Consider the following 27,844-nt stretch of genomic DNA (forward strand, 5'->3'; position numbering starts at 1 on the left):
ACCAAAAGAGGGGGAAAAACAAAAAAAATCACCACTTAAGTACATATGACGATCCTGCTTCAAATAAATTATGGCCATTCTCTATAGAAAATCCTCAGAAGGTTCTAAATAAATTGAGTACCTATCATCGATCGCGGCATAACCATTAAAAAGATCATTGCGATATTGTCGCATGGATTGACATATGATTTTACGGGGTACATATAATAAATGAGCTTGTAGAGTACATATAATTAAAGTTGTTCCCCTTGTAACAGCACTCTTCTAAGTTCTATATGGTAGACTTGGGCCCCTAACATTTATTCTTTCGATAATATAGCAATTCACCACATAAGTAGTTTGAGAAATCCTGAAATCCAACCCGAAACACGTATAAGAGTTCAAATCCTGAAATGCAGCAGCGCAGAAGTCCCCATCAAGGCCCTTTCCTTGGTGGTGGACACTGTAATCTCTCACTGTGGTTTCCTTATACTTTGCAGGAGCGTCTTTTGATAATAATTCCTTAATGGGTTCATAAACTTTTCCGGCCGGCTGAAAACCTGTGCAGAAAAAGCTTGCCACAGACACTCGTGGACCTGCCAGGCTGGCCAATACTCTGTGTTCAACGCTCTTAAACCTATCATTTGTTATAAGCTGAAGAAACCAGAGGGAAAAAGTTACAAATTGAAATTGGCAGCTACATAAAATGAAGAACAGTCTTGAATTTGTAGCATCCAAATTAAGAAATACCCGAGAAATTTAGCTGAACCACCCCAATTAAAGAAAACAAAACAAAAGCAGCTTGTACTGTATCATTAGTATTTAAACAGTATCAAAAGTAGAATGTTCTCATTAGTACTTAATGAGAGAACTTTGACACCAATTAATGATCCATGACATTAACGTCAATTTGAAGCGCCCATAACATAGATAAGGCCAATACGTCGTTAATAAACTGTGTATTGTAATTAGGCGTTGTTTGGATTCAGAAAGTGTTTCGTCTCATCTCATCTGATCATTATAACTTTTTTAAATTCTTACACAAAATATAATAAACAATTCAATTTTTTCAAATTTGAATTCAACTTTTTCAAATTTCAAAACAATAATAATATTAAAAAATAATATTCTAACAATATTTTTTTTTCAATTTTTATTTTTTTTATCTAAAATCATCTCATTCCAAATCGAAACCAGCATCGTTCACTTCCTTCATAATAACAAGATTTCCAGAAAGAGAAATAAGAGAGTAAAAAGAGCACAGCACAAGCTACCCAAATTAATGCCCTGGCCTGCTAGAATCTGCAACTCTCTGGCAGTGCCATGTCCGTGAGACCAAGAGATTATATGTATGTAATAACATTGCATTGACAAATATGAAGTGCATTTGATTAGTAAAATAAAGGAAAAGAAGGTGCAATATTTAAGGATGTCCAAATGCAGTAACAATTAATACCTGAGAAGACATGTACAAGATTCATGTGAAGAGGCTTGCCTGTAGAAGATCTCCAATGTTAACAACAAGAGCCCCGGGCACCGGGGGGATGTCGATCCACTTGTCCTGAAGAAGAATTTGGAGGCCACCAATATGGTCTTGCATAAGCACAGTAAGGAAGGTGAAAAAGTAGTGGTTCTATCCCATACAATACCTAGAGAGAGGTGAATAGGTGCAGTTCAAATTTTCTGATCTAATAAAAAATAATGACAAATAAACAATTAAAGGATGAAAAAATCATACAAATAATCAACACAGAGATTTGGTCATGAAGTGAAAACTCATTTGAAGAACGTCTTCAAATTCTAAAACCACTCCGGGTGTAAGCCACCACCTAAAATCTACTATAGAAAAAGATTGTTACAACTAATATAGAGACACTCACAAAACCTTTGTAGTTCCTAAACTTGGCTTGCAACATCACGAGTGACCCACTCGATCTCTATACGCATGTAGTGTCGGAACTCCGACCTTTCTATAGCTTCCCACGAGAACCTCTCGATCTCTGTAGCAACAGCAGCTCCGGAAACCTTCTGGCCAATCAATACGTCCACTTCAATAGACTTTGAATAAGATTTGATTTTGAGTGTGGTCTGGTGGAGATGTGTTTGTCCAAGAGAGATTCATAATGTGAGGAAAGGTACTCTTGAAGCAACTAGGGTTTTTGCTCTGTTTCTTCACACCAAAGAACAAAAATAAGTTGTTTTATTTATAGTCCCAACAAATCACGGCGCTAAAAACCCTGAATTTTAAGTTGTCTTGAACATTGGCTCGAGCGATATGTCAAGCACAAGTCGAGCGCACGTTGTCTTGAACATTTGCTCGAGCGAAGTGTCGAGCGCAAGTCGAGCAAACCTCTCTGGAAGAGTTCTGCTCGAGCGCTGGGTCGAGCGCACATCGAGCGAACCTCTTTGGATGAGTTCTGCTCAAGCGTTGGTCGAGCGCACATCGAGCGAACTCTCTGAAAGAGTTCTGCTCGAGCGCCACGTCGAGCGAACATTGAGCGAACCTCTCTGTATGGGTTCCGCTCAGAGAGGTTCGCTCGAGCGCACATCGAGCAAACCTCTCTGGAAGGTTCCGCTCGAGCGCCAGTCGAGCGCCAGTCGAGCCATGTTGAGCACACTTCAATCTTTTTCATGTTACACCGCTTCAACACTTGTTACAACTTAATTTTATACAGGTTTTCACAAAAATATTCCAATCAACTAAATTTTCCCTCAACAATCTCCCCTTTTGGCATTTCTGTGACAAAACCTCTAACCTATACATAGGACCTAATCCTGACACACCCGAAACAAGATTCCCATGATTCAGATATAGTCTTGAACACGTTAAGATATTTCTGCAAACACTTAGCAAACGGTTAAACGTACCGACAAAAATATGTAAGAAATAATCTCATAAGTATAAACAATGTATGTAGCACAGTTTTCATAAAAGACTTTTCATTAAGAAATTAATCAGACATTGAGTTCAATAAGACAAACAATAGCAGCACAAGTAGCATGTGATACAAAAATAAAAGCTGCTAGCTGCTCCCCCACAAAACAATGTGATACCATTACTAACAAAACAAAAACTGCCCCTACAGCTTTCTTGCTACTTCTCCTACATCTACACCACTCCCCCTGAATATGTACTACTCCCCCTTTTTGTTACGACAAGCCAAGGGTCTCAAGGATCACCATCACTCTGCTGCCACCATCATCATCAAGACGCTCCTTTATATCGTTGAAGCGTTGAGTCACAAGCTGCTGCAGGCTCTCAACTTTAGCATCAAGGCTATCAAACCGAGCTTCAAGGCGAGCAAGATACTCAAGGACCTGCTGAAGGCTGGGCTCGGTCAAACCAGGTGCCGATGTGAATGGTGCCGAGCTATGAGGCTGTGAGCTAGATGGCCGAGAATTCGATGGCTGAGATGAGGGTGGTGGAGGATGCTCAACATTCAGAGGGTGAGGGGTAATGTGAGCACGACTCAATTGCATGGTCCTACGACCAATATGAGCCTTAAGAGGAATTCTAGACTCATGAGGAAGAAACGCAATTGAGTGGGAGATGGCTAACCGAGTGATAATGCAGGCAAAAAGCAAACCAGACCATGTTTTAGGAGAATTAAAAGCCTCAAGCAAAACCCGGCACAGATGACTCCCCAGATCCATGGAGACATCGTTGATTAGTGCATACAGAAGAGTGGCACGGTCAAGACCCACATCACTCTGATAACCAGTATGATATAGATTTGTAAGGACAATCCTACTTAGAATGAGATATTCAGGAGAAAATCTCACAGTCAGAAATGGGGACTTACTATCCCAACTAGTAGGCATACCAGACAGACATTGAGCAATGACTGTGGGACTGGGAGGAGATGTTCGTGTATAGGGATACACTTGATTTGACACACGCGGGGCATTTAGCAAGTTTGCTAACATGCCCAGAGTGGATGACAACATTTCGGAGATTAACATCAAAAGAGCCATCATCAGAGATAACATAAATATTGGAGTAAAACTCCCGAACCATCTCCTCAGAAGGAGTGGGATGACCAGTGGTCAAGGCCTGCCACTGGTGAGATTCAAAAATACGTGGAATAAAAGTCTCAGTAAGCTCACCAAGGGAGACTTTGTGCTCAATAATAAGCAAAAGTGAGAGAATTTTTGAGTGTAAAGCTCTCGTGCTTGAGGATTGTGGAAATGAGCTTGAGCGAGGGCAGGAGAATTTTGGCGTGGACGAACACGTCGAGACATGACTCTTGCTGTAGACAGAATCAGAGACCGTTAGACAAGACTAAAGGTATTTAAGACCCGATGTATGCATGTCCAAAATGCAAAATGCTCAATGCATGATCCAATGCATATGCCTAAAGTAAAAACCAATGTATACTTTGCCAACATTAGGTTTTAAAAACAAACCATTTCAAAATGCACAATGGCAAGGTTGAGTTTTAAAACCAATGGAAGTCCAATGGCCCTCCTAAACACAAACTATGTTTAAACACAAATCAATTTCATGGCAAACATCCTCCCAACACTAGGATAGACATAAAATGAGCAATGGAACAATGCTATGGTAATGCATGATGAAAAAATGAAACCAAAACACCATTGAGACATTTCACCGAGCACTTGGAGTGCATCCAAGCAAAAACCAAATGAAAAACTCCTTGGGAGTTCCATGAACCTCCTCAATACAAGAGTGAGAGAATCATTCTCTACACCCAAATAACAATCAACAAACACCCCAAATCATTCTCATCATTTCGAAATCCAAGAACAAAATCCTCAAATGCAACAACCCGAAATGGGAAATTAAAACAAACCCTAATGCCAAAATGAGAGAAATAAACACAAATGAGAGAAGCTTATCGTGATTAGGAAGGGATTTCTTGAGAAAAATCAAGTGAAATGCACACTGAGAACAAGTGGGAGAAGTCACACGAAGAAGGAAGAGGAAACGGCGCAGAGAAAAGAAACGGGCTGGGGAAAAAGAAAAGTGACGCGGGGTATTTTATAACGCTTTCGCTTGAGCGGAGTTTAAGTTTCGCTCGAGCGGAAGCCCAAAATTTTCAACACCAAGCATAGTTTCTCATTCAGTGATTCAAGCATTAATGAAGTCAATTTTGAGGCTTGAAAATCACATCAAATGTAAAAGAGCATCATATTTTCACAATTCACGCAGATAGTAGAAACAAAGTATTACAGGTAAGATGAACATGCGTGCTTAGTGAATTCCTACTCAATCAAGAAGTTTCAACCAAAAAATATGAGTGGGGTTAGGCTAAAACAAGAAACCATAAGTGCTTGGGAGCCTTTCCATGATACAGAAAATAAAATTTAATGCTGCTAGGACCTATATACTTCTGTTTGAATTCCTGTATTAGGATTGGCCTATTGAGTAATATGACCCCTTTCTCTTTTTCTTCTTCTTCTTCCTCCATATATATATAATATATATATATTTAGAGAATTTTCACAGGAGGAATTTTGATATATAATCATGAGGTCATCTAGCCCGTGGTCAATTCTGTATACACATAGAGCTCCCTCACACCTTTGATTGCCTCCCCAAGAACTCACAGGTAGCAAAGCAACAATTGATTGAGCTGGAAGTGTAGTGTGTGAATGCAGGTCCCAAATTACGAATAGTACACATGTTTTAAACCTTTGTAACTTATAAATGTACATGATATAATTTTCAAAAGACATATGTACCTAAAAATTACATAATTGACATCGCTAACACTCTTAGTCACATTCATGTGCAAAACATAATGCATGATGTTTGAGGAATATACACACCAACATACAAAGACAAAATAATGCATCAATTGAACACACACAATATACTTTTAATAAAAATGAAGAAAAACTATACAAGACTTAAACATGTGTAAAATGCATGAATGCATGACCATCCGTCTATACCATGTCTGGTCTGCTCCTCCCCCTTTCTCATCCACACTTGTCTCACTTTTGAATGATTCACCTTATCAGCCTTCTGGCTAGTAGTCAATTGGTCTAACTTCACATTAATAATCTCATTTTGTTTGGTCAAAACCAAGACTTGGCTCCACAAATTCTAATGCCCTTTTCTTTAGGGCATTTCAATTCTCTTAGGATGGCCCCTAAGCTCAAAACAGTTTGGTCGAATGTGACCAATCTTACCACAATTGTGACAAACGTGGTTTGTTTTGTAAACTTCATGTCTCATGGAGGGTGAGACGTATCTATGAGCATTCAAGAACTTCTTACTCTTTTTAGAAGGATAAACAGTCCTACTTTTAGAAAATGTAGGAGCATGATCATAATGATTTTTTAACTTGAAGCAATCTGGTCTAACATGACCAACCTTCCCACAGTGATGACATATAGGGCTCGTGTTGCGAGCTCCTTATCTCTTGGGAGGTGGGACAAACTTTGCACATGTAGAATTTTCTTACCTTTTCTCACAAGTTGTGTTTTGCCATTCTCATTCGATGCAGGGACAAACATTATTTTTCCTTCATTTTTGCAGGAGATTTTTGAAATTGAAGCCACATCATATCCTATACCTCTCTTGTCACCAAATGACTTTTCCGAGTTTAGGATTTTGTCAAGCTTTTGTTTCCCAGAAGAAAAGTTTTTCATTTTATCGTTTAATAAAATCAACTCACTTTCCTGCATTTTCATTTTATCCTCGAGTGACACATTCCTCTTTTGCAACTGATCGGTTAGACAAATGGCTTCATTCAATTTATCTTGGAGATCCTCCTTTTCTCTTTTGTAAATATCTATATTCTCAATATGTGCTTTATTGAGTTTCCTCAATTTTACACATTCCTTGTACAACTTCTCATAGATTTCCTCCAACCCATCTTCATCCCCGGATTCACTTCCGAATGTACTCTCATTTTCAGACGTTGATTCACTTCTGTGACTTTGACCACCAACAGAAGAAGTGAATGCCATGTAGTTGAAATTTTTCTTTGGAAATGGACTCTCTGAAGAGTCACTTGTCTCAGAACCATTATCATTCAAGGAAGCACCCTTTGCCTTCCCTTTAGCCTTTTTGTAATTTGCACACTCAAGGCGAATATACCCAAAACCATGACATTCATGACACTGTATATCAGGTTATACCTTGTTTTTGGTAGCTCTAGTGTACTTCTTAGAGCTCATTTCCTTATTTCCTGAACTGAAATTTCTATTGACTCTCTCAAACTTTTTCTTCTTATGTCCCCAGTTCTTTCTATTTCTGGACACAAACATCTTCCTGAATTTTTTAGCATAAAAGGCTATTTCGTTGTCACTCATACCCAACTCATCGGATGGCTCATCGATGGTGTTGAGGGCTATCGACCTATTTTTCTTATCCACATGAAGAGTATGTTCATAGGTTTGTAGAAAGCCCACCAGAATCTCAATCCTCATGTTGTCTAGATCTTTGCTCTCTTCAATGGCAGTGACTTTGGGACGGAATCTCTCAGGAAGAGATCTGAGAACTTTTCTCACAATTCTATTCTCAGAAATTTTGTCCCCTAAATTAAAACTAGAATTGACAACATCATTGAGTTTGGCATAGAAGGCATCAAATGTTTCATCATCTTTCATTCTAAATTCTTCGAAACTCGTGGTCAGCATTTGAAGCTTAGAATTCTTTACAGCCTTGGTACCTTCATGGATAATCTCAAGAATGTCCCAAGCTTCTTTGCATTTTTCACACATGGAGATTCGCTTGAACTCCTCTTGGGACACAGCCATGAAAATCGCATTCAGGCCTTTGCTATTCCAACCACACTCATTTCTTTCATCCCTAAAGTAATTTTTCACATTTTTGGGAATTTCAATTTCTTCAACGACTATAATAGGTTGTTTCCATCCTCTTAATATGGAAACCCACACTCGTTCATCTATGGATTTAAAAAAAGCTCTCATTCAAACTTTCCAATAGGCATAATTGCTACCATCAAAATATGGTGAAGATGTGAGAGATTGAGACCTATCCATTTTTAACCACTATAGCAGGATCACACTCAGGAACTAAATTCTAGCGGAGTGAACCCACTCTGATACCAATTGAAAAAGTAGTGGTTCTATCCCATACAACGCCTAGAGGGGGTGAATAGGTGCAGTTCAAATTTTTTGGTCTAATAAAAAATAATGACAAGTAAGCAATTAAAAGATGAAACAAATCATACAAATAATCAACACATAGATTTGGTTACGAAGTGGAAACTCATTTGAAGAACGTTTTCAAATTCTAAAACCACTCCGGGTGTAAGTCACCACCTAAAATCCACTATAGAAAAAGTTTGTTACAACCAATATAGAGACACTCACAAAACCTTTGTAGTTCCTAAACTTCGCTTGCAACATCACGAGTGACCCACTTGATCTCTACACACATGTAGTGTCAGAACTCCGACCTTTCTATAGCATCCCACAAAAACCTTTCGATCTCTGTAGCAACAGCAGCTCCGGAAACCTTCCGGCTAATCAACACGTCCACTTCAATGGACTTTGAATAAGATTTGATCTTGAGTGTGGTGTGGTGGAGATGTGTTTGTCTAAGAGAGATTTACAATGTGAGGAAAGGTACTCTTGAAGCAACTAGGGTTTTTGCTCTGTTTCTCCACACCAAAGAACAAAAATAAGTTGTTCTATTTATAGCCCCAACAAATCACGGCGTTCAAAACCCTGAATTTTAAGTTGTCTTGAACATTGGCTCGAGCGATATGTCGAGTGCAAGTCGAGCACACGTTGTCTTGAACATTGGCTCGAGCGAAGTGTCAAGCGCAAGTTGAGCGAACCTCTCTGGATGAGTTTTGCTCAAGCGCTGGGTTGAGCGCACATCGAGTGAACCTCTCTGGATGGGTTCCGCTCGAGAGTTACGTCAAGCGCACATCGAGCGAGTCTCTCCGGAAGAGTTCTGCTGGAGCGCCACGTCGAGCGAACCTCTCTGTATGGGTTCTGCTCGAGCGCCAGTGGAGCGCCAGTTGAGCCATGTTGATTACACTTAAATTTTTTTCATGTTACACCGCTTCGACACTTGTTACAACTCAATTTTACACAAGTTTTCACAAGAATATTCCAATCAACTAAATTTTCCCTCAACGAAAGGAATTGTCAGTGTGCTGAGTTGCGCCCAATGTCAACTCTGGCTGTGGGCAAGCCGTATGGTAATGGCAAAGAACTTGGAGCTCCTCAGCGTAATCAATGTCATTTAGGTGCTTTGGGTTTAGCCCAAGAGCCTCCGACAATAGGTCGAACAAGGAAATTCCCAACTTCATCACTTGCTTGGAGTACACTTCCAGTATGTCTCTACAAGTATATATTAAGATGAAATATGTCATTCTCCTGTCTCTATGGTAAACGTTGAAGTCTCCAAATTAAAAATAAATATTTATCAAGGGCCGGGGATCGAGTCCACAAAAATAAGGATTTCATAGTTAAATGTTTTTTTTAACAAAAAATTTATGTACAGTCTCTTTTATATATATTTTGTACACTCTATTAATATGTATTATTTTTTTTAATATAAAATAACTATTTTGATAAATTACATGAATAAAATGTTTAAGAAGTACACAAAAATAAAATAGACTAAGTACTTGACTGGAAAGAAAATAAATGCAAGTGAGGACAAAATGTTAGATGGGGCAGCGCGAGAGAGGAGGCAGACCACCACATAGAGAAAGTAAGGGTTGAATCTTTTTTGTTTTTCCCCTCTTTCCCGTTTACTTCTTCAACTTCCTCTTGTATGACAAAAATATTGTGCAAAACATAGACCCAACGCCTTGTCGACTCATGCCACTTTACTAAACCACGTAAAATATGTATTTCATTTATTTGGTCAAGCCATAGACGTGTTACACCACAATAAGCACCACTGTCCACAAATCATCTGAAGCCCCGGAATCTGAAAAATGTTATAACAAATCATCCAGTTGTCATGATCTGCATGATCTTTTTATGGGCCATGATCCGAGAACTGTTTGAATAGTTGATAGGATTAAAATCACCATCCTTATAAATTAGAATAGTATTTAAATATATGCAAAGGATTACTCCTACGGTGTCTAGGTAGAACTCACATTTGAAAACTAGTTTACAAGGGAAGGGTGCCTAGGAGCTTATAAACCATTAACAAATCTCATATTTAGTCGATGTGAGATCGTAACAGCCACCACGCTCCGCAACCGAAATCCACGGTGGTCCAGGCGCTCACACGGGCTGGCTGTGCGCTAGGTCTTTTCCTAACTCTGGGAGAACACTGCCATGCCGTCATCACCCCCCGTGCCGCACGATTGCAACCATCGCAACATGGCCTTAGATGTGGGGTGGCTCTGATACCATTTGTTATGAACTCACTATGTAGAACTCACCCTTGAAAACTAGCTTATAAGGGAAGGGTGTCTAGGGGCTTATAAACCATCAACCAATCCCATACTTAGTCGAGGTGGGATCGTAACATTAATTAATTCTATGCCATGGCTAACCATTGAACAGTAAAATAAACATTTAAATCCCTTTATTAATCAGAACTTAAGGAACGAACCCATTATCTCATTAAAAAATGACAGGTAGGTTTTTTGTCCTTATATTCAGTCTAGATGTATGTTAATATAAATTAAAATAATCCAAAAGAAAAAAGTATAAATTGCATAGCACGAACATATATACTTGCATGGAGCTGGCAGTTGTTCTGACTTGGGAGGATTAGGAGCCATAGAACACAAAAACGTATCCCTCCAATTGCTAGTCGGTGCACTATAGAAATCAAAGTTGGTGTTGTACACAACCGGTTTCATGTAGTCACGAGTGTAGAACTCTTTCTTAATCTCAGTATCTTCCTCGTAGAACCTCCGCACCCCTTCCTTCATCTCCTCCAGAACACCCACAGGGTGTTAGGAATTTGGACCTACCAAATTCACACATAGATCCACTTTTTGGTGAAATATGAAAAAAACTAGAGAAATAATAATAACACAAGAATTTACGTGGAAACTCCCAAAAACAGGAGAAAAACCACTAGATCCAAAGAAAAAAATACACTATGTGAAAAATTATTACAATCACACAATTTTTCTCATCACCCCAAATGACACCCACAAAGCTTTCCCACTAGTAAAACTTTAACTCTCACATCTTTCCTTTTTATAAGAAAAGACTAATAGAGGACTAATTAAGCTTATGACTTGGTGTAATTAACTAAGAGACCAAACACCCTATTTATAGGCCTTGAGGCCTGCTCCTTACTTTTTACCCACCGGTGTGGGACTCCAAAAGAGCAAACCCAACAATCTCCACCTTGCGACTTTGACTAATCCCACAGCCACGCTCCACCGCAATGAAGATCTTCATAGCTTCTGCTATCATGCTCTACCATAAAAGTATACCCACTCAGAATAAACCAATTCCAAGCATTTCAATTTCGGCCCATGTCGAAAATAATTTTGCTAAAAAATTATGGTGCAACTTCCACGTTTGGCTTTCCTAGAAGTTCATCAGGCATCGACATGAATTTCCACCACACATCCTGCATTAATGCCAAACCAATGCCTGTGTGCAAACTTGTGGACCCACTAACATTAACACATCCTCTATCATGGCAACTTTGGGAATTAGCGGTATGCCATGAGGATGTACATGTTCCTTTAACAGACATCGTCTTCCATGGAGAGAGACACAACGTTAGTTTCATTACCAGTATCTCCATTTAATGACTTGGAGCCACTTGCCGAACCTGCTCATTCTCTTGGACAATTTTTCTTGACGTGCCCAGATTGTCCACACCCCCAGCAGACTACTTTCATCTTCATGAAGTTCTTCTTCTTCCTATTACCAGCTACTACCAATTCTAAGTTCCCAGGTGGACCATTTCTTCCACCACATAGTCTTCTCTCTTCAGAAAAGAGTTTACTGGTAACCTCTGAAAAAATTATTTTTTCCTTCCCATGTATCAAACTAGGCTTTATATGCACATAGGAAGGTGGAAGAGACTAGATGAGTCTCAAGGCTTGACCTCATCATCAATTTTAACTCCAATTGATTCTAGCTCAGAGACAATGCCATTGAGAACACTTAAATGATCTGAAATAGTTGTACTTTCACTCATATACACTGTATGAAACTGCTCCTTCAGGTACATCCGATTTGAGACGCCCTTCGTCTGATACAACTCTTCAAGCTTTTCCCAGAGTTCCTTTGCCGTAGATATTCCATGCACATTTGCAAGAACATTCTTGGCCAGACACAGACGTATCGCACTTGCTGCTCTCAAATCCAGATCCTCCCAATCTTCATCGCTCATTACAGATCTGCTCTTTGTTTCATCAGTCACGCTAGTATCACTGCTGACTTCAGGGGTTGGTCTGCTCTTCAACGCCTTGTGTAATCCTGATTGAATCAAAACATCCTTGACTTGAATTTGCCACAAGCCAAAATTGATTCTCCCATCAAATTTCTCCACCTCATATCTGATAGAATTTGAAGCCTTACTTCCTGACATTGCTTCGATGAATTTTTACCGTAGAAATGAATAGTACTCACTAAGTAAGTTCCCAGGAAAGATTATTCTTTTCTAAATAGAACTTCAAGGTTCACAGGAAAGATTGGAGGGTCACACTGGACCACTTAAATACCAATCTCCTAGACATAACCTCTTTAGACTGTACGTATCCACACTACCACACCAAAGCTCCACCCACCAAAAATAACCTAGTGGCTCTGATACCACTTGTTAGGAATTAGGACCTATCAAATTCACCCACAAGATCTACTTTTTGGTAAAATATGAAGAATACCAGAGAAATAATAACAACACAAGAATTTACGTGGAAACTTCCAAAAATAGGAGAAAAACCACCAGATCCAGAGAAGAAAATACATTATATGAAAAATTATTACAATCACACAATTTTTCTCCTCACCCCAAATGACACCCACAAAGCTTTCCCACTAGTAAAACTTTAACTCTCACCTCTTTCCTTTTTACAAGAAAAGGCTAATAGATGACTTTTCTTAGAGTCACAAGTTATTAATTAAGCTTATGACTTGGTGTAATTAACTAAGAGGCCAAGCACCCTATTTATAGGCCTTGAGGCCTGCTCCTTACATTTTACCCGTCAGTGTGGGACTCCAAAGGAGCAAACCCAACACAGGGATCCCATGATTCACCAGCTGAAAGAAACCCCATGTCTCTGATGCATCACGAATCGCTTCCACAGCCTCCTTGCATTTTGTTACATCTTTTTCGATGCCTTTGAGATCTATGGCAGGAATTGTGCCGAACTGATTGTCATGGTCAGAAACCAAGTTCTTGTCGAAGCTGTCCGGTGGTAAATGGAATATACGAGGGATCTCAGTAATCCCAGCATCTACCATTCCTTTCACACCGGCTTTTGTGTCGTCAAAACCCTTCAATTCACTTTCTCTATCGTAGTGATCTGGCTTTGGTGTAGCTGCAACTTTGGCTCTCACCATTTTCCCCCTCTTGTTTGATAACAGATCTAGAAGTTCGGGGAGAACGGACCTTATGGTCTATAAATTAACACCCAGCTCGTTAAAATAAAGAGTATTTATAACGGATTATTTGTGACAATAATGATTATATATTATAAAAATAGATTTATTTTAATAGAATATAATCATTTTTATAATAAATAATTAATCATAAATAAACAATTTCCTCATAGATGGACCGAATAATTCAACTCGACCTTGCAGGTATGCATGTAGCCAAAAAGGATGGGCAATATTTTAAGTCTCGTTTGTTTGTTTAGATAAGATAAAATAAGATGAGTTGAGATTAGAGTTAAAAAATTGAATAAAATATTATTAGAATATATTTTTTAATATTATTTTTTGTTTTGATATTTAAAAAAATTAAATTATTTATTTTATTTTATATAAAAATTTAAAATAATTGTGATGATTAAATAAAACGAGATTAGATAAATTAAGAGTAGTTGTGAAACAAACGAAACAGTCTACGATAATATCACGGAACACCGGTCTTGGATTCAAGAATTGAGAGAGTCGTGAAAGAAACGAAGCAGTCTACAACAGTATCACGGAACACCGGTTTTGGATTCATTGAAAGTTTGAAACCTTTCAATTTAGTTATATATGAGGTCACAGTCAAATTAAGATGTCGTTTGAATTTAAAGATGAGTTGAGATAGATTGTGAATAGTAATGAAATGAGTTATGAATTATAGTGAGATTATCATTTTTCTTTAACGATATATCCATAAGGTTCGTACAATTTTTTTATAATCTATTTCACAATCAATTAATTTAAGAATAATGTTACTATGCTATTTTATTTTACTCCCACAATCCTTCATGCATTTAATTTTTTTATTATTATTTTTTTTTACTTACTGATTAAGAAAGTGACTATTAATGTATTGATATTTTTTTAAAATGTTTGAAAATATTAAAAAATATATGAATAAGAAAAGGGAAAAAAATTGAAAATGAGAATTTGGCCGAGGGGGCATGCCCAACGGTCACTGCTAGGCGGCACTCTAGCATGACTCTTAATTTAAACAGAAACCTACATTATTGCCTAATACTATAGAAACACTCATTTATCTTCATAAAAAGCTTAATATGAGGAGTATGGTAACTCCTTATAAAGATCAGGATGAGTTTGTTCCTAAGCCGTGTGAGACTTTTCAACACACTTCCTCACGTGTGGGTTGGTATTTTTGGTACCATCATCATGAGTAGGTCGCATAAGCCCATTATCGATCGTAGGTTAACCTGTTCTGATACTATATAGAAATATTCATTTCTCCTCATAAAAGACTTAATAGGAAGAGTGAGGTAACTCTTTATAAAGATCAGGATGAGTTTGTTCTTAAGTCCTTGTTTATTTTTCCAAAATTTCTCAACTCATCTAATCTAATTATTACAATTTTTTTAAATTCCTACAAAATAAAATAAATAATTCAATTTTTTAAAAATAAAATTAATATTAAAAAAATATATTCTAATAATATTTTATTTTATTTTTAAATTTTATTTCAACTCATCTATTAAAATAAAAGAGATTAAGTCGTGTGTATTTTCTCAACAAGTACTCGAAATCCTGACAAAAAAGTCTTATACCACTTGATCGTTTCTTATTTTAAGACGCCAGACTTGTTGACTACGATTATCAATGTATGTCCAAAAATTGATTGCAATTGGGAGGGAGATTGACGTTAACATGTAGAGTGGCCTGATTCTATCTAAATATATATCACATATATAACCGCATGCAGTGGGCAACAGCTCTGACCTGGGAGGATAAGGAAACTAAGTTCTATGACACGAATAGTACTAAATCTAAGACTTCATAACTAATCAGGTCTTATCCAATTTTAACCAGTGGCTGATAGATTAATATTGGAGGTGTTGATGTCCTTAGCCAATACCCCATGGTGAATCAAGAGATTGGGTTTGTACTCCTACTAAGTTTCTTTCAATAAGTGAGTCTAATATGTAAAATATTTAATTAAATAAGATAGAATATAGAGTTTGGATTAGAACTCATGACCTCTACTTTGAAACTATATAAAATTATTACTTATCTCAAAAATTTAAACTGATAAGAAGATATAGGTTTTATTATTTAGTTCTGTATCTTAACAAGCGTTACTACTAAGTTTTTTTTAAATAATAATTATATTTAAAAGTCTTTACAGTATATAATATTCATGTAACATAATTTAATTTAAAAAATAAATTTTAAAATTTGAATCTTATAAATCAATTTATGTTATTTTGATAGTGTGTGATATAAAAACTTTCAAATAGCAATCCTCTTTTTTAAAACATATATACCTTTCCCTCATTTTTTTTTTTTAGTATCATTGACCTTTCAAAATTTAAAATAATCATTTGAACTCGTGTCCTAAATCTCGTCCAATTATATTAAAAGATTGATCCGTTCAAAACATAGACCAAATCTTATAAGATTTTCTTAAGTAGATCCCCATAAGTACGTAACTATAGATAAACTTGTTTAGATCAAATTTGGACAAGTTTGCTTGATGGCATCATCGATAATCTTTTTTATGTTGGATTGGACTATATCTTTTTTTATTATTATTTTTTTATTTTTAAGATAGAACAAACTCTTTTATTAAGAAGAAAATGATACCTCAATTTTATTCATAATCCTTACTTGTAGTAGAGAAAAAATGTAGTTACAATAAGATACATGGGAGATACATAAAGATTAAAAGTTTATGAAAATTGCTAAAAGATTAAGAAATTGTTTGTATTTTTGTTAGTATGTTTTTTAACTTAAATATCAGACCATCTAGTATGATGGGCTCAGCTCGCCTGCCAAAGGGGAACCTAGCCCCTCTCCCTAAACTCTGCCGTTTTGAATTAAGGGTAAAAACCCTATCTTATTATTATTATTATGGGGTTGTGTCAGTCAGTTTTTCTTTTCTCGCCTCTTTATTCGTTGAGTGTTAGGGTGTTTTAGGTTTATTATTTTTGTCTTTTGCATTTTGCCTGTTGTGTCAGTATAAAATTTATGATTAAATGTTCTATTCATTTGTCAATTGCCACTTAATGGTCTGGATTTTCGACCATTTTCTTGTTTCATTTTTGCTTGCACTGCTTTTATAATTTGTTCACATTTTTACGAATTTGCCCATCTATTTTGTTTGTTTACTATTTTTATCCCTCAATTTGTTTTGTTTTATTTGTGTTTTTACATTTTTGTCTCTCAGTTACATAAACAATGAATTTTCAATCACTTTTCACTTCCATTTTTGTCCCTCTATTTTGTTCGCATCATTCCTATAGCAGATGGATAGCCATTTATTATAATAGAAAGATATCACATATATAACTACATGCAGTGGGCAACTGCTCTAACCTAGGAGGATAAGGAAACTGAGTTCTATGACATGAATAGTACTAAATCTGAGACTCTTCAGAAACTAATAAGGTCTTATCCAATTTTATCCAGTGATTGATAGATTAATATAAGAGGTGTTGATGTCCTTAGCCAATACCTTGTTGCCAATCAAGAGACTGGGCTTGTATCCCGCGAAGGTCGGCAAGTCCAATCTAGGGACCAACTTGTATTCCGACTGGCTGTTGTTCAGGATAAAGCCCAAGGGCCTTGATGCTTAGCCAATGCATCGCAAGTAGTAACCTTGCACGAAGTCAATAAGTCAATAGACTTGCGTTCTGAGTGGCCATTATTTGGGTAGAGCTCAAGGCTATGGTCCATAACCAATACTTCATGGTCAATCAAGAGACTTGAGCTTGTATCTTGAAGGTCGGGCGGTCCTTGATTTTTCCTGCCCGTCAAATATCTGGAAGGTCGGGCGATGTGATACCCCGTATTTACGTATATTTTCCATTAAGTAATTATTACATTTCTTATGATTATGAACTTTCTTGTTTTAAATTTTAGATAATTTACGTGGTATTATTTTATGACTTTTAACTATGAAATTTAAATTCAATGTGTTTTATTGCTATTAATTATTGTTCATTATATAAAATGATCTTTCTTTTAAATTAATTTATTGTTAGATTTTATTATTATTTTATTTAAGCTATTCATTGCATTTAAATTATTTTATTTAACTTGCTGTTTTGAAATTTTTTCGTTGGATCATTTTTGTGATCCAAGATGTGATGATTGGACCTCATTTCTTTCCTCACTTTTTCTTTTTTCCTTTTTCTTTTTCTCCTCTTTTTCTTTTTCTTCTTCTTTCTCTTTCTTCCTTCTTTTTTCCCTGCTTCTCTTCTAGCCCGTGCGACCTCCCTCCCTCTCCTTTCTCTCTGTGCGTCTCTTTCCCCCAGCCAGCCACCATGCGCCACCGTCTAGCAACATTGCCCAGCCCACGGCCTTCCCCACCCTCTGATGTCCACATCGACCCCCCCCCCACACTCCCTCTTTCTCTCTCTTGGCCGAGTAGAACCCATTCGAGTTGTGTAACTTCTGCGGGGCCCAACGGCGCCACCACCACCACAGCTTCCCCTCCCGCCGACCACCATCCCCCACTAAGCTCGGCCCCTAACTCGTTGCCGTTTGCTCCCACGAAGCTCACCAAGCCCCATGGTTTTCTCCCGTTTTCGCCGCCGTCCGCCATCACCTGGCCACCGCACCACTACCATTAGCTTCCCCTCTCCCCGGCGAGTCTCCCCTAGCCTCCCTACCCCCAACGATGGCTCCACCTTCCCTTACTCTCCCACGGCCTATTTTACTCAAGTTGGCCGATCTCCATCGTGCGCCGCCACCCACGACCAACAACCACCACTACTAGCTTCACCGACACTTCTAAGCCATTCCTTAGTAATTTCAAGTCTTCGTTTGTCCCTGTTCAAAAGTGAGTTTTTGAGACCCACGAGCTAGTGCATTTTGCACTGTTCCGTTGTTGTGTTGCCACTTCTAGCACCTTCGTGACCTTTCGAAAATTATATTATAGCACCGTAAGTATTTTTCCAAATAACTTTTGAGATTTAAATGTATTTTTGTTCTAACACATATTTACTGTGATTTGGTTGGTTGTGCCGGACTGAGTTTGAGGAGTAAGGGGGTCAGTTGGATTGGAGGATGGAGTGTGTGATTGGATTATGTTGGAATTTGTTGGCTGTTTCAGGTTTAAATATTAGTTTTTTAGAATTTGACGTTGGTTATGGTGGATATTGATGAATTTAGAAAAGAGATGATATTTAGAGTTGAGAGAATTTTAAGTTTTTTTTTAGGAATTAAAATAGGTACTTCAGGTGTAATATGAGATTTATCTGTTCACTGGAGATTTATTTAAGTTACATGAATTTTTTATAGGTGACGATTGACAATTGTTCAGTACTGTTGTGGAAAATTTTCTGAATAAGCTAAGAGACCCAGCTAAGCGGGATTCCTATGCTAGATTTGCATAAAAAAAAGAAATGAATTGAGGTTGGTTTGTAAAATTGTGCATGTTATTTTAAAAAGAAAATGTGAAAAATAATCTCAGTATATGTTTTGCATTCACTCATGAAATATATATGAAAGATTAAAGAAATTTTTTTGACATGAAAAGTGTAGACATGAGTAATATTTGACATGTTTATGAAATGTGCATAAGAGCGAATACGATATCTGTGAATTTTTGTACATATGATATGAAAATTATTTGGGTTTGGTTATGATCAAATGGAAATAATATAAATATGTTTCAGCATGTGGCTTGATATGATATGGATATGAAAAAGCTTTGGCATGCTTATCTGTTCTGATTTTGATTATGAATATGATTTTGATATGACGATACGGATTCATGTGATATGGTTGGTACCAACATGATATGATATGATATGAGTGCACCCATTTTGGAAACAAAATGGTCCTTTATGTGTTCTTTCCTGTGTGCACACTAGGGGCTCCGAGATTGAAAAATGAGAAGTTTTACAACATGATACTGCCTAGTTTGGCCACCGGGGATAGCACAACCCTACCACGGAGGTTAAACATGGTATATGACATGATACGATACGATACGATATAATAAGATGAAGATGTGCAGTTATGTTATGCCAAAGCGGTTTTTGAATATGAAAATGGTTTATGAGTATGAAAAGATTGAAAAGTTGCTCTGATTTTTCTGATAACACGTTTTGAGATGTGAATATGAAAATGAAATGTTTTATTTCTGCATACCAAACTTTCTAAAAATGGCACATGTTTACATACTAGTATATGTTCTCTGCTTACTGAGTTGTGGATAACTCACCTTCTTATCTTCTTATATTTTCAGATGATATTGATTGTCCAGCTGGGAGTTAGGATTAGAAGTTGGAGCTTAGCTAGATATGGATAGAAGGTCAAGTTCCATTGCTAGTAGAAGGGTATAACTTGAGTAATTGAAGTATTTTGAGTTGTTTGGACCTATTGAGATTTAAAGATGTATCGTTCTGTTTCGTTGAGATTATTGGAAAATATTGGACCCATTTGGTTTATGTTATTTTGTAATGATGACTTATGGAGTTTGTATTATGATTATTTGGAAAATATGAGATTGTGTGCTATTTATGAAATCCTTGGGGTTTTAGGTGCTTAGAGAGACAAGTTGGTAAGTGACATGTAGTAATTCTCCGACCCTTCCGGGTATGGGGCGTTACAGGCGATCCTTGACCTTTTCCTCCCGACGATTTGTTCTGATGGAGCCATTTTGGGACGCCCGAGCGGTGCCCAGATGACCCATATTATCGACGTTTGCTATTCTGAGTCATAAGAAATAACTTCATTAGTAGAAACATAATTTACATAAATTTTGAGAGCAAAAAAATTGGGAGTTATTGCTAGTTGGGGGGGAGTTCGTGCTTGCCTCTAAAGATAGCCTTCTAGGAAGAGCCCACTAGCATTGCGGAGTAGAGTAGCGTGGTGGAGCAGAACAGTAAAGCAGAGTAGCAAAGCAGAGCAACAAAACAATAGTAGAATAGAGGAGCAGAGCAGAGCAATAAAACAAGGCACTGCCCGAGCACAACCACTGGCATTCGAGTCTCATGCAAGATGTGCGACTCTATCAACTGTGTCTGACTCTCATGCGACTGGTCTGGTCCGAGCCCATGCATGCTCACTAGCTGAGTCCCATGTGCCGATCATAAGGAGTGGTCCATGCTTGCTGTCAGAGTGGTGAGAGCATGGTCCGTGAGTGGTGTCCGAACAAATCATGGGGTATCGAGCAGTGTTTTCCTGTCTGGAAATTCTCGATCAGGTCACTCCCAAATAGAGGAGGTGACTGGGTTTCGGTCACTCCCGAGCAACAGAAAGCAATTGTTTTCTGTGCAGATGAAGTTCATGCTCCCGTGTAGTGATTTTTGAGCAGTAGTTTCCCGTGCAGGTGAGCTTGGGCAGGTTGTCTAGTGACTTCTGAGCTGTTGTTTCCATGCTAGTGACTTTCGAGTAAGTGGTGTCAGAGCTGGAGACCAAGCTTGGTTCGGGAACATGTTCTTTTCGTGTGGACACAGTGCCACAGTTGAATAGTCGTGTACACAGTGGGGTGCACATGGGGAAGGTCTACAATGAACTCAGTCGACGGTTCACGTAACGGTTGAGGCAGAGAGTGCCGATGGTTCATGTAATGACCATTGGCTAGACAAACGTGCTCGTGGCTAAAGGCCGCAAGTTTCTTGTTGCGTGCACGGCACCGTGCGCCTGGGTGGGCGGCGAATGGCCACCGTGGGCCAACCAAAGGTGTTGGAGACAGCACCAGTGAGGTCAGACGTTGATGGCGGACCACGAGGACCTCCATCGACACCTCTTCCATCTGCAACACAGCTGGGTCGTGGCTTGGTTTTTGGCACTGTGAGACGTGGTTAGGGCGAAACCACACCGGGTGGTCTTTGATCGGCCTAGAGGAGATAGGCGATTCCGGCATATCACACGGTGGGATCTGGCACAATCTTTCTCCTCATCATGGTTAGGCCTTGACATGGTCTCCATGGGCACATAATTCACTATTCACAACCCGCTTGGTGGGGGCCGTGGCTCTGGAGCTAGAGAGCACCGACGGCCCGAGCGGTGGCCACCGGCAGGTTGATTGGACTAGCGGCATGGCACTGCGTGCTATGGTCGCATGCGAGACCATGCCCCATGCACTCACATTGTGCACGGTGGACTTGCATGTGGATGTGCAACATGCATGCTCATGCACAGTGCTTATCTGAGTACTGTGCAGGTGGAAGCAGTGTTTGTGTGCCACTGTGCACTTAAGTGCACAATATTCACCTGCTAGTGTCATGGCAACGTGACTTTTACGCGGTCGGTCCTTACTGGGTACTTAATCTTTTCATAGTTCATTAGAATGAACTGAGTACAATGGTGAGGAGCTCAGTTCTCCGCCTGGGCATGGAAACATTTACTCACCCATTTTCTGCAGCAACCTTTTTTTGTGAATGTAAAAATTAAAAAAGCTAATAATACTTATCTGGAGTAAGCTTTACTCATCATTTGAAATTTATTCAGTACACCTAAAAATCTTCTTTCTCCCACCTTCGCTGCGTTCTTTTTATGTATTGTTGCAGCCTGTTCGTCAGCTCTTGCTTCCATTGCTTCAAATTGTTCTTGTTCACATCACGAGCTCTCAGATAGCGTCGTTGCCGGTATACGAATGACACGTTATATATGGGACAACAGAGATCCCACAGATGGCGTCACTGTTAATGTCATGTTTCACAGGCCTGGAAACCTCTACACTGACAGTGCTATGATAGGTGTTATTTGGAGCCCCCGACAATGTTCTAGTGTTATCGTACAGTGGCAGTTCGTACGTCTATGGCAGTGAATAACAAATATGTTCAGAGAAAGTAAAAAGAGATGGACGTTAAGATTTACGTGGTTCAGGAATAGGCCTACATACACGGTGGTTTGGGGATGGGAGTCTCCACTATAATATATGTGTTTATAGTCTCACGTGCTCTCTCTTATCTCACTGTAAAGAAAAAGTTAGAGCTCTTCCTATTGGAGACGCTGGCTTACTTGAAAGGTTACTGAAGAAGAAGATGATCTGATTAAGGAAGAGTCTAAGTCGGTGTGAGAAGAAGTCCTCTTTCATCTAGCTGGATACTTTATATATATATATATATATATATATATCTCTCTTGAGCGGTATTACGTACAGTCCCTTAAGCCCTCTAGATCTCTTCCTTTTTCTATCTAGTTAATTAATTTCGTGTTCAAAATGTTTATTCCAATATCGACAATGATGGATGATCTCAAACACCATTATTGACTTTAAACAATCCAAAAGCCTCGTAAATGCCAGCACTGATTGACCTGTTGTGTAGTCGTGAAGTTGATTTCTTTTAGATATTTTGTCGCTCTCGTTATTCTGAGAAAACAAAGTTTTCTTGTTTCTTGTTACATACTAGTACTGCTCATCTTAATTTATGCAACAATTGGTCCGTTTGCGCAGAACTTCTGCAGATACCAAACAAAAGAAGAAAAATGGTTGTCCAGCAGAGATGAAGTTACAACCACACTCAAGCCGGCATGTCAGAAAAATGATAAACTCATGATATATATATATATATACACACCGATGTAGATACTAGATTATATTCATTTGAAGGCTTTTGATAACACAAAAGGTGGTGTCGAAGGACTTGTAGATGCTAGCGTGTACTTATTGAGATCCCTCCTGATAAAATGCACATAGCTTATAATTGGATCTAGCCCACCAGACCACCATCACAAATAAGAAAGAAACAATAAGAGACTAATGAGAGCAAGTCACACACGCCAAAGGACAAGTCATATCATGGCAAGAAGCTTCAGAGCATGCCAGAGAGGAAAATAGACCGAGGAAGGAAGCTGATACACACAACAAAGAGATATGAGCCGTGCTACGTAGAGTCCCCATTTGGGGCCTGAGTGCACACGAAGAGGGTAAAAAATTTCCCTCACTTCATTTACTCTCAAATGTCAAAAATATCCCTCACTTCACTTCATCTTCCTTCCTCTCTCATTTTTATCTCTCTTCTAGACCAAAAGACAGCCCAGAGTAAAACTCCAATGCCGTTGGTCACTTTCCGAGCTCCGTCCGGCACAGTCGACATCATATTCTCCTCCATTGGCCGCCGTACACTTAATAATCGAACTGTTCTCAAGAATTCTGATCATTATTTTCTCAAAAGGTTACAAATATTACCCCAACAAAAAAGGAAAAATCTCAAGTACCACGATGCCTTGTATTGCTCATGAATTCCACTCCACATCGTAATTCTCTCAAGTGGGTAAAAATGTTTGCCAACAAAAAGCGAAAACTTCAAGGCATATCATAACTTTCCACCAAAATGATCAGAAAAAAGACCATAAAATCACAGTCAAAAGACCACAAAATCACAGTAAATCAAAACCCAAAAGAAAGGAAAAAGAAAATTTGCAACAGGCATGTTATAACTCTGCACATATTTAAATCAAAAGTGAAAAAATAATATACAAAACAAACAAAAGAGGTAAAAGAAAGAAAGAGAGACCCTGGAGCAAGGAAAGACAACCCTGGCAATGGAGACTTTGGAAATCATTTGCATAGAGAATAGAGATAGAGAGACAGAGTGTGCGAACTCGTGGGTGGGTTGGCACTTTTTGTAGTTGACACTCAACACGTGAGAGGGAGAGTTTTGTTTATGAGATGAATGAAATGCTTCGACCGTTTCATTTCGTGCGCACGAAGGACCTAACGGAAGACTGTATCTAGAATAATTCCCTCCACTTCCCTCCCACTCTAGCATATGGACTCTACAATTTTCGTCTAATGTTCTCATACCGTGCATGAACAATGTTCGAATGGAAAAATGCTAGTTTGCTCCTGCTTTATCTTGTTGATATATTTTATTCAATTTTTTCTCTCTCATTTTACAAAATTTAAAAAATACTCAATTCAAATTATTTCACTACTATTTACAAACCATCTTACTATTATTCACAAAATTTTCATCACATCTTACCCCAAACTAATGTCACGTGAAATTGTTAATTAACGAAAAATTGATTGAGATATCTAATTGTGAGTGTTTTAAATTCAAAAACCACTTTGTGAAAATTAAAATCTAGGTCTCAATTATAAAATTGTAAAAATTCACCCCTGTATTCTGTAATAAACCCAAAAGATGATAACATGCCTCCGAATTAGTTCACATGAGATCACTAAAGAGACACGATTTGTCCGTATGAATTTTTTTTAATTTATGCTGTATTGCCGCATGGACTGCCATATGAGTTTATAGGGTACAACATATAATAAATGAGCTTGTAGAGTACATAAAATTAAAGTTGCTGCCCAGCTTGTAACACTCTCCTATATGGTAGACTTGGGCCCCTAACATTTATTCTTTCGATAATATAGCAATATTTAACCACACAAGTAATTTGGGAAATAGGGAAATCCAACCCAAAACTCATATTCATACTAACGGTACTTCTTATCTCTTGATAAGAGTTCAAAGCCTGAAATGCATAAGTGTAGAAGTCCCATCAAGGCCCTTTCCTTGGATGTAGACACAGTAATCTCTTATCGTGGTTTCCCTATACTTTGGAGGATTGTCTTCTGATAATAACTCCTTGATGGGTTCGTAAACTTTTCCGGTAGGCAGATAAGCTGTGCAAAAAAAGCTTGCCACAGACACTCTTGGACCTGCCCGGCCTGCTAAGACTCTGTGTTCAGCGCTCTTAAACGTGTCATTTGTTATAAGCTGGAAAAACCAAGGGAAAAAAGTTAACAAATTGAAATTAGCAGCTACAGAAAAAGAAGTCCGGCCAGTCTTGAATTTGGAGCATCCAAATCCAAATTGAGAAATACCAAGAGATTCAGTTGAACCACACCAATTGAAGTAAACAAAAGTAGCAAGTACTGTAGTATCATTAGTACTTAATTCGTATCAAAAGTAGAATGTTCAAATTTGTTCTTAAATGAGAAAATTCTGACACTAAAGCAGAACCAACCTTGGTCCCTTGACATTAACGTCAATTTCAATTGCCCAACCAACAAGTCGTTATTAAATTTTGTGCTTTAGACCGTTCACTTCCATAGTAATGACAAGGTCCCCAGCAATAGAAGACGAGTAAAGAGCACAGCACAAGCCAATGATCTGGCCTGGTGGAATCTGCAACTCTTTGGTAGTGCCATGTCCGTGAGACCAAGAGATTATATACGTGTAATTACTATGCAATGACAAATATGAAGTGCATGTGAATAGTAAAATAAAGGAAATGAAGGTGCAATATTTAAAGATGTCCAAATCCAGTAACAATTAATACCCAAGAAGACATGTACAAGATTCATGTGAAGAGGCTTGCCTGTAGAAGATCTCCAACGTTTACAACAAGAGCCCCAGGCACGGGGGGTATGTCGATCCACTTGTCCTGATGAAGAACTTGGAGGCCACCAATATGGTCTTGCAGAAGCACAGTAAGGAAGGTATTGTCAGCGTGCTGAGTTGTACCCAATGTCAACTCTGGCTGTGGGCAAGCCGGATAGTAATGGCAAATAACTTGGAGCCCCTCAGCGCAATCAATGCCATTTAGGTGCTTTGGGTTTAGCCCAAGAGCCTCCGATAATAGTTCGAACAGTGAAATCCCCAACTCCATCACTAGCTTCGAGTACTCTTCCAGTATGTCTCTACAAGTATATATTAAGATGGCATAAGTCATTCTGTTGTCTCTATGTAAACGTTAAAGTCTCCAAATTATAAATAAATATTTATTAGGGGCCGAGATCAAGTCAACAAAAATAAGCATTTCATAGAAGTTCCAAGTTTTATGATATCTGTAGGGGATAGAGGACAAAAGGTTAGATGCATGGGGCAGCAAGGCGAAAGAGGACGTAGGCCACCCCAGAGAGAAAGGAGGGGTTGAATCTTTAATTTTTTCTTCTTCTTTCTTTTTTTTTTTTTCCTTTTTTCCTATTTCCCTCTTACTTCTTCAACTTCTTCCTTTGTGGCAAAAATATTGTGCGATAGAGACCTAAAAGCCAGATTTGAGAGCTTGTAATCACTCCTTAATTTCATAGTGAAATTTCTCCGGCCGAGGCTTTGTGAACTCGTGCTACATTACTGAACTATTTAAAATCTATATTTCATTTGTTTTCTTTATTTCATTTATTTGGTCGAGACATAGATGTGTATCACTACCATAAGCACCACCGTCCACAAATCATCCCCAGCATCGAAAAAATGCTATAACAATATCAAAAGAAAAAATATGGAGTTGCCATGATCTGAATGATCTTTTTTTTGGGCCACGCATGATCCGAAGCACTGTTTGAATGGTGGATAAGATTAAGATGACAATCCTTAGAAATGAGGTGATAAATCATAAAATAGAAAAGTATATATTTAAATATAAGCCAAGGAGTACTCGTACGCATGATTAATTCCATGCCATAGCTAACCACTGAAGAGTAAAATAAATAAATACAACCCTGTATTAATCAGATCAACTTAAAGCACGAAACCCATTATCTCATTAAAAAATTCTTGGTAGATTCTTTAATTTCCTAATTCAAACTGGATGTGTGTGATATAATTCAGTTGAGCAATTATCAGACGATTTCAAAACTAATCCAAAAAATTATAAATTGCATACCAGGTGTGTATGTGTGTGTATATATATATATATATATATATATATATATATATATATATATATATATATATATATATACCTGCACGGAGCTGGCAGTTGTTCTGAGTTGGGGGGATTGGGAGCCATGGAACACGCAAACGTATCCCTCCAATTGGTAGACGGTGCACTATAGAGATCGAAGTTGGTATTGTACAAAACCGGTTTCATGGGGTCACGGGTATAGAACTCTTTCTTAATCTCAGTATCTTGCTCGTGGAACCTCCGCACCGCTTCCTTCATCTCCTCCAGAACACCCACAGGGATCCCATGATTCACCACCTGAAAGAAACCCCATGTCTCTGATGCATCACGAACCGCTTCCACAACCTCCTTGCGTTTTGTTACATCTTTTTCGATGCCTTCTAGGTCTATGACAGGAATTAAGCTAAACAGATTGTCATGATCAGAAACTGAGTTATTGTCGAAGTTGTACTCCGGTGGTAAATGGAATATACGAGGGATCTCGGTAACCCCAGCATCTACAAGTCCTTTGACACCGGCTTTTGTGTCGTCAAAAGCCTTCAATTCACTTGCTCTATCGTAGTGATCTGGCTTGGGTGCGGCTGCAACTTCGGCTATCTCCATTTCCCTCTTGTTTAGTAACTGATCTAGCACGAGTTCTGGGAGAACGGACCTCATTCTATATGTAATTAACGAGCTGGACCGAATAATTCGAGTCGGGCAGTTGTCGGAATTATGCATTGGGCCAAAAAGTAGTAATCAGCAATGTGGATGATTATTTATTTTAAAAATTTAA

At 38.3% G+C, this 27,844-nt stretch overlaps 2 protein-coding genes across 3 annotated transcripts; both read right to left on the minus strand.

Moving 5' to 3' along the window:
- Positions 1-147: 147 nt before the first annotated feature.
- LOC121252003 (1-aminocyclopropane-1-carboxylate oxidase homolog 1-like) lies at positions 148-27,793 on the minus strand. 2 transcript variants are annotated; one of them, XM_041151453.1, is made up of 3 exons: positions 27,128-27,771; positions 25,762-26,083; positions 148-633 (listed from the first exon to the last, which is right to left on the minus strand). In XM_041151453.1, the coding sequence occupies exons 1-3, from the start codon at positions 27,724-27,726 to the stop codon at positions 265-267; spliced, it is 1,290 nt and encodes a 429-aa protein (XP_041007387.1). In that variant the 5' UTR covers positions 27,727-27,771; the 3' UTR covers positions 148-264. The 2 variants fall into 2 exon arrangements, with proteins under 2 accessions (XP_041007387.1, XP_041007394.1); XM_041151460.1 differs by lacking the exon at positions 148-633 and adding an exon at positions 24,627-25,157 and having other exon boundaries at positions 27,128-27,793.
- On the minus strand, positions 9,678-13,503 carry LOC121252035 (1-aminocyclopropane-1-carboxylate oxidase homolog). Its single transcript, XM_041151492.1, has 3 exons — positions 13,117-13,503; positions 10,636-10,856; positions 9,678-9,871 (listed from the first exon to the last, which is right to left on the minus strand). Exons 1-3 carry the CDS (start codon positions 13,435-13,437, stop codon positions 9,853-9,855), a joined length of 561 nt encoding a protein of 186 aa, XP_041007426.1. The 5' UTR covers positions 13,438-13,503; the 3' UTR covers positions 9,678-9,852.
- Positions 27,794-27,844: the final 51 nt, after the last annotated feature.

The sequence above is a fragment of the Juglans microcarpa x Juglans regia genome, chromosome 1D, assembly GCF_004785595.1.
Source record: "Juglans microcarpa x Juglans regia isolate MS1-56 chromosome 1D, Jm3101_v1.0, whole genome shotgun sequence".
NCBI lineage: Eukaryota > Viridiplantae > Streptophyta > Magnoliopsida > Fagales > Juglandaceae > Juglans > Juglans microcarpa x Juglans regia.

What these genes read in the sequence shown, in the direction of transcription:
- LOC121252035 (XM_041151492.1), bottom strand. Translation starts at nt 13,437, where the DNA reads ATGGTGAGAGCCAAAGTTGCAGCTACACCAAAGCCAGATCACTACGAT. An exon ending in AGCTGGTGAATCATGGGATC is followed by an intron (nt 10,857 to 13,116) that starts CCTGTGTTGGGT and finishes AATTCCTAACAC; the next exon opens with CCTGTGGGTGTTCTGGAGGA.
- LOC121252003 (XM_041151453.1), bottom strand. Translation starts at nt 27,726, where the DNA reads ATGAGGTCCGTTCTCCCAGAACTCGTGCTAGATCAGTTACTAAACAAG. An exon ending in CAACTGCCAGCTCCGTGCAG is followed by an intron (nt 26,084 to 27,127) that starts GTATATATATAT and finishes ATATACTTGTAG; the next exon opens with AGACATACTGGAAGAGTACT. An exon ending in ACGTTGGAGATCTTCTACAG is followed by an intron (nt 634 to 25,761) that starts GCAAGCCTCTTC and finishes TGGTTTCTTCAG; the next exon opens with CTTATAACAAATGATAGGTT.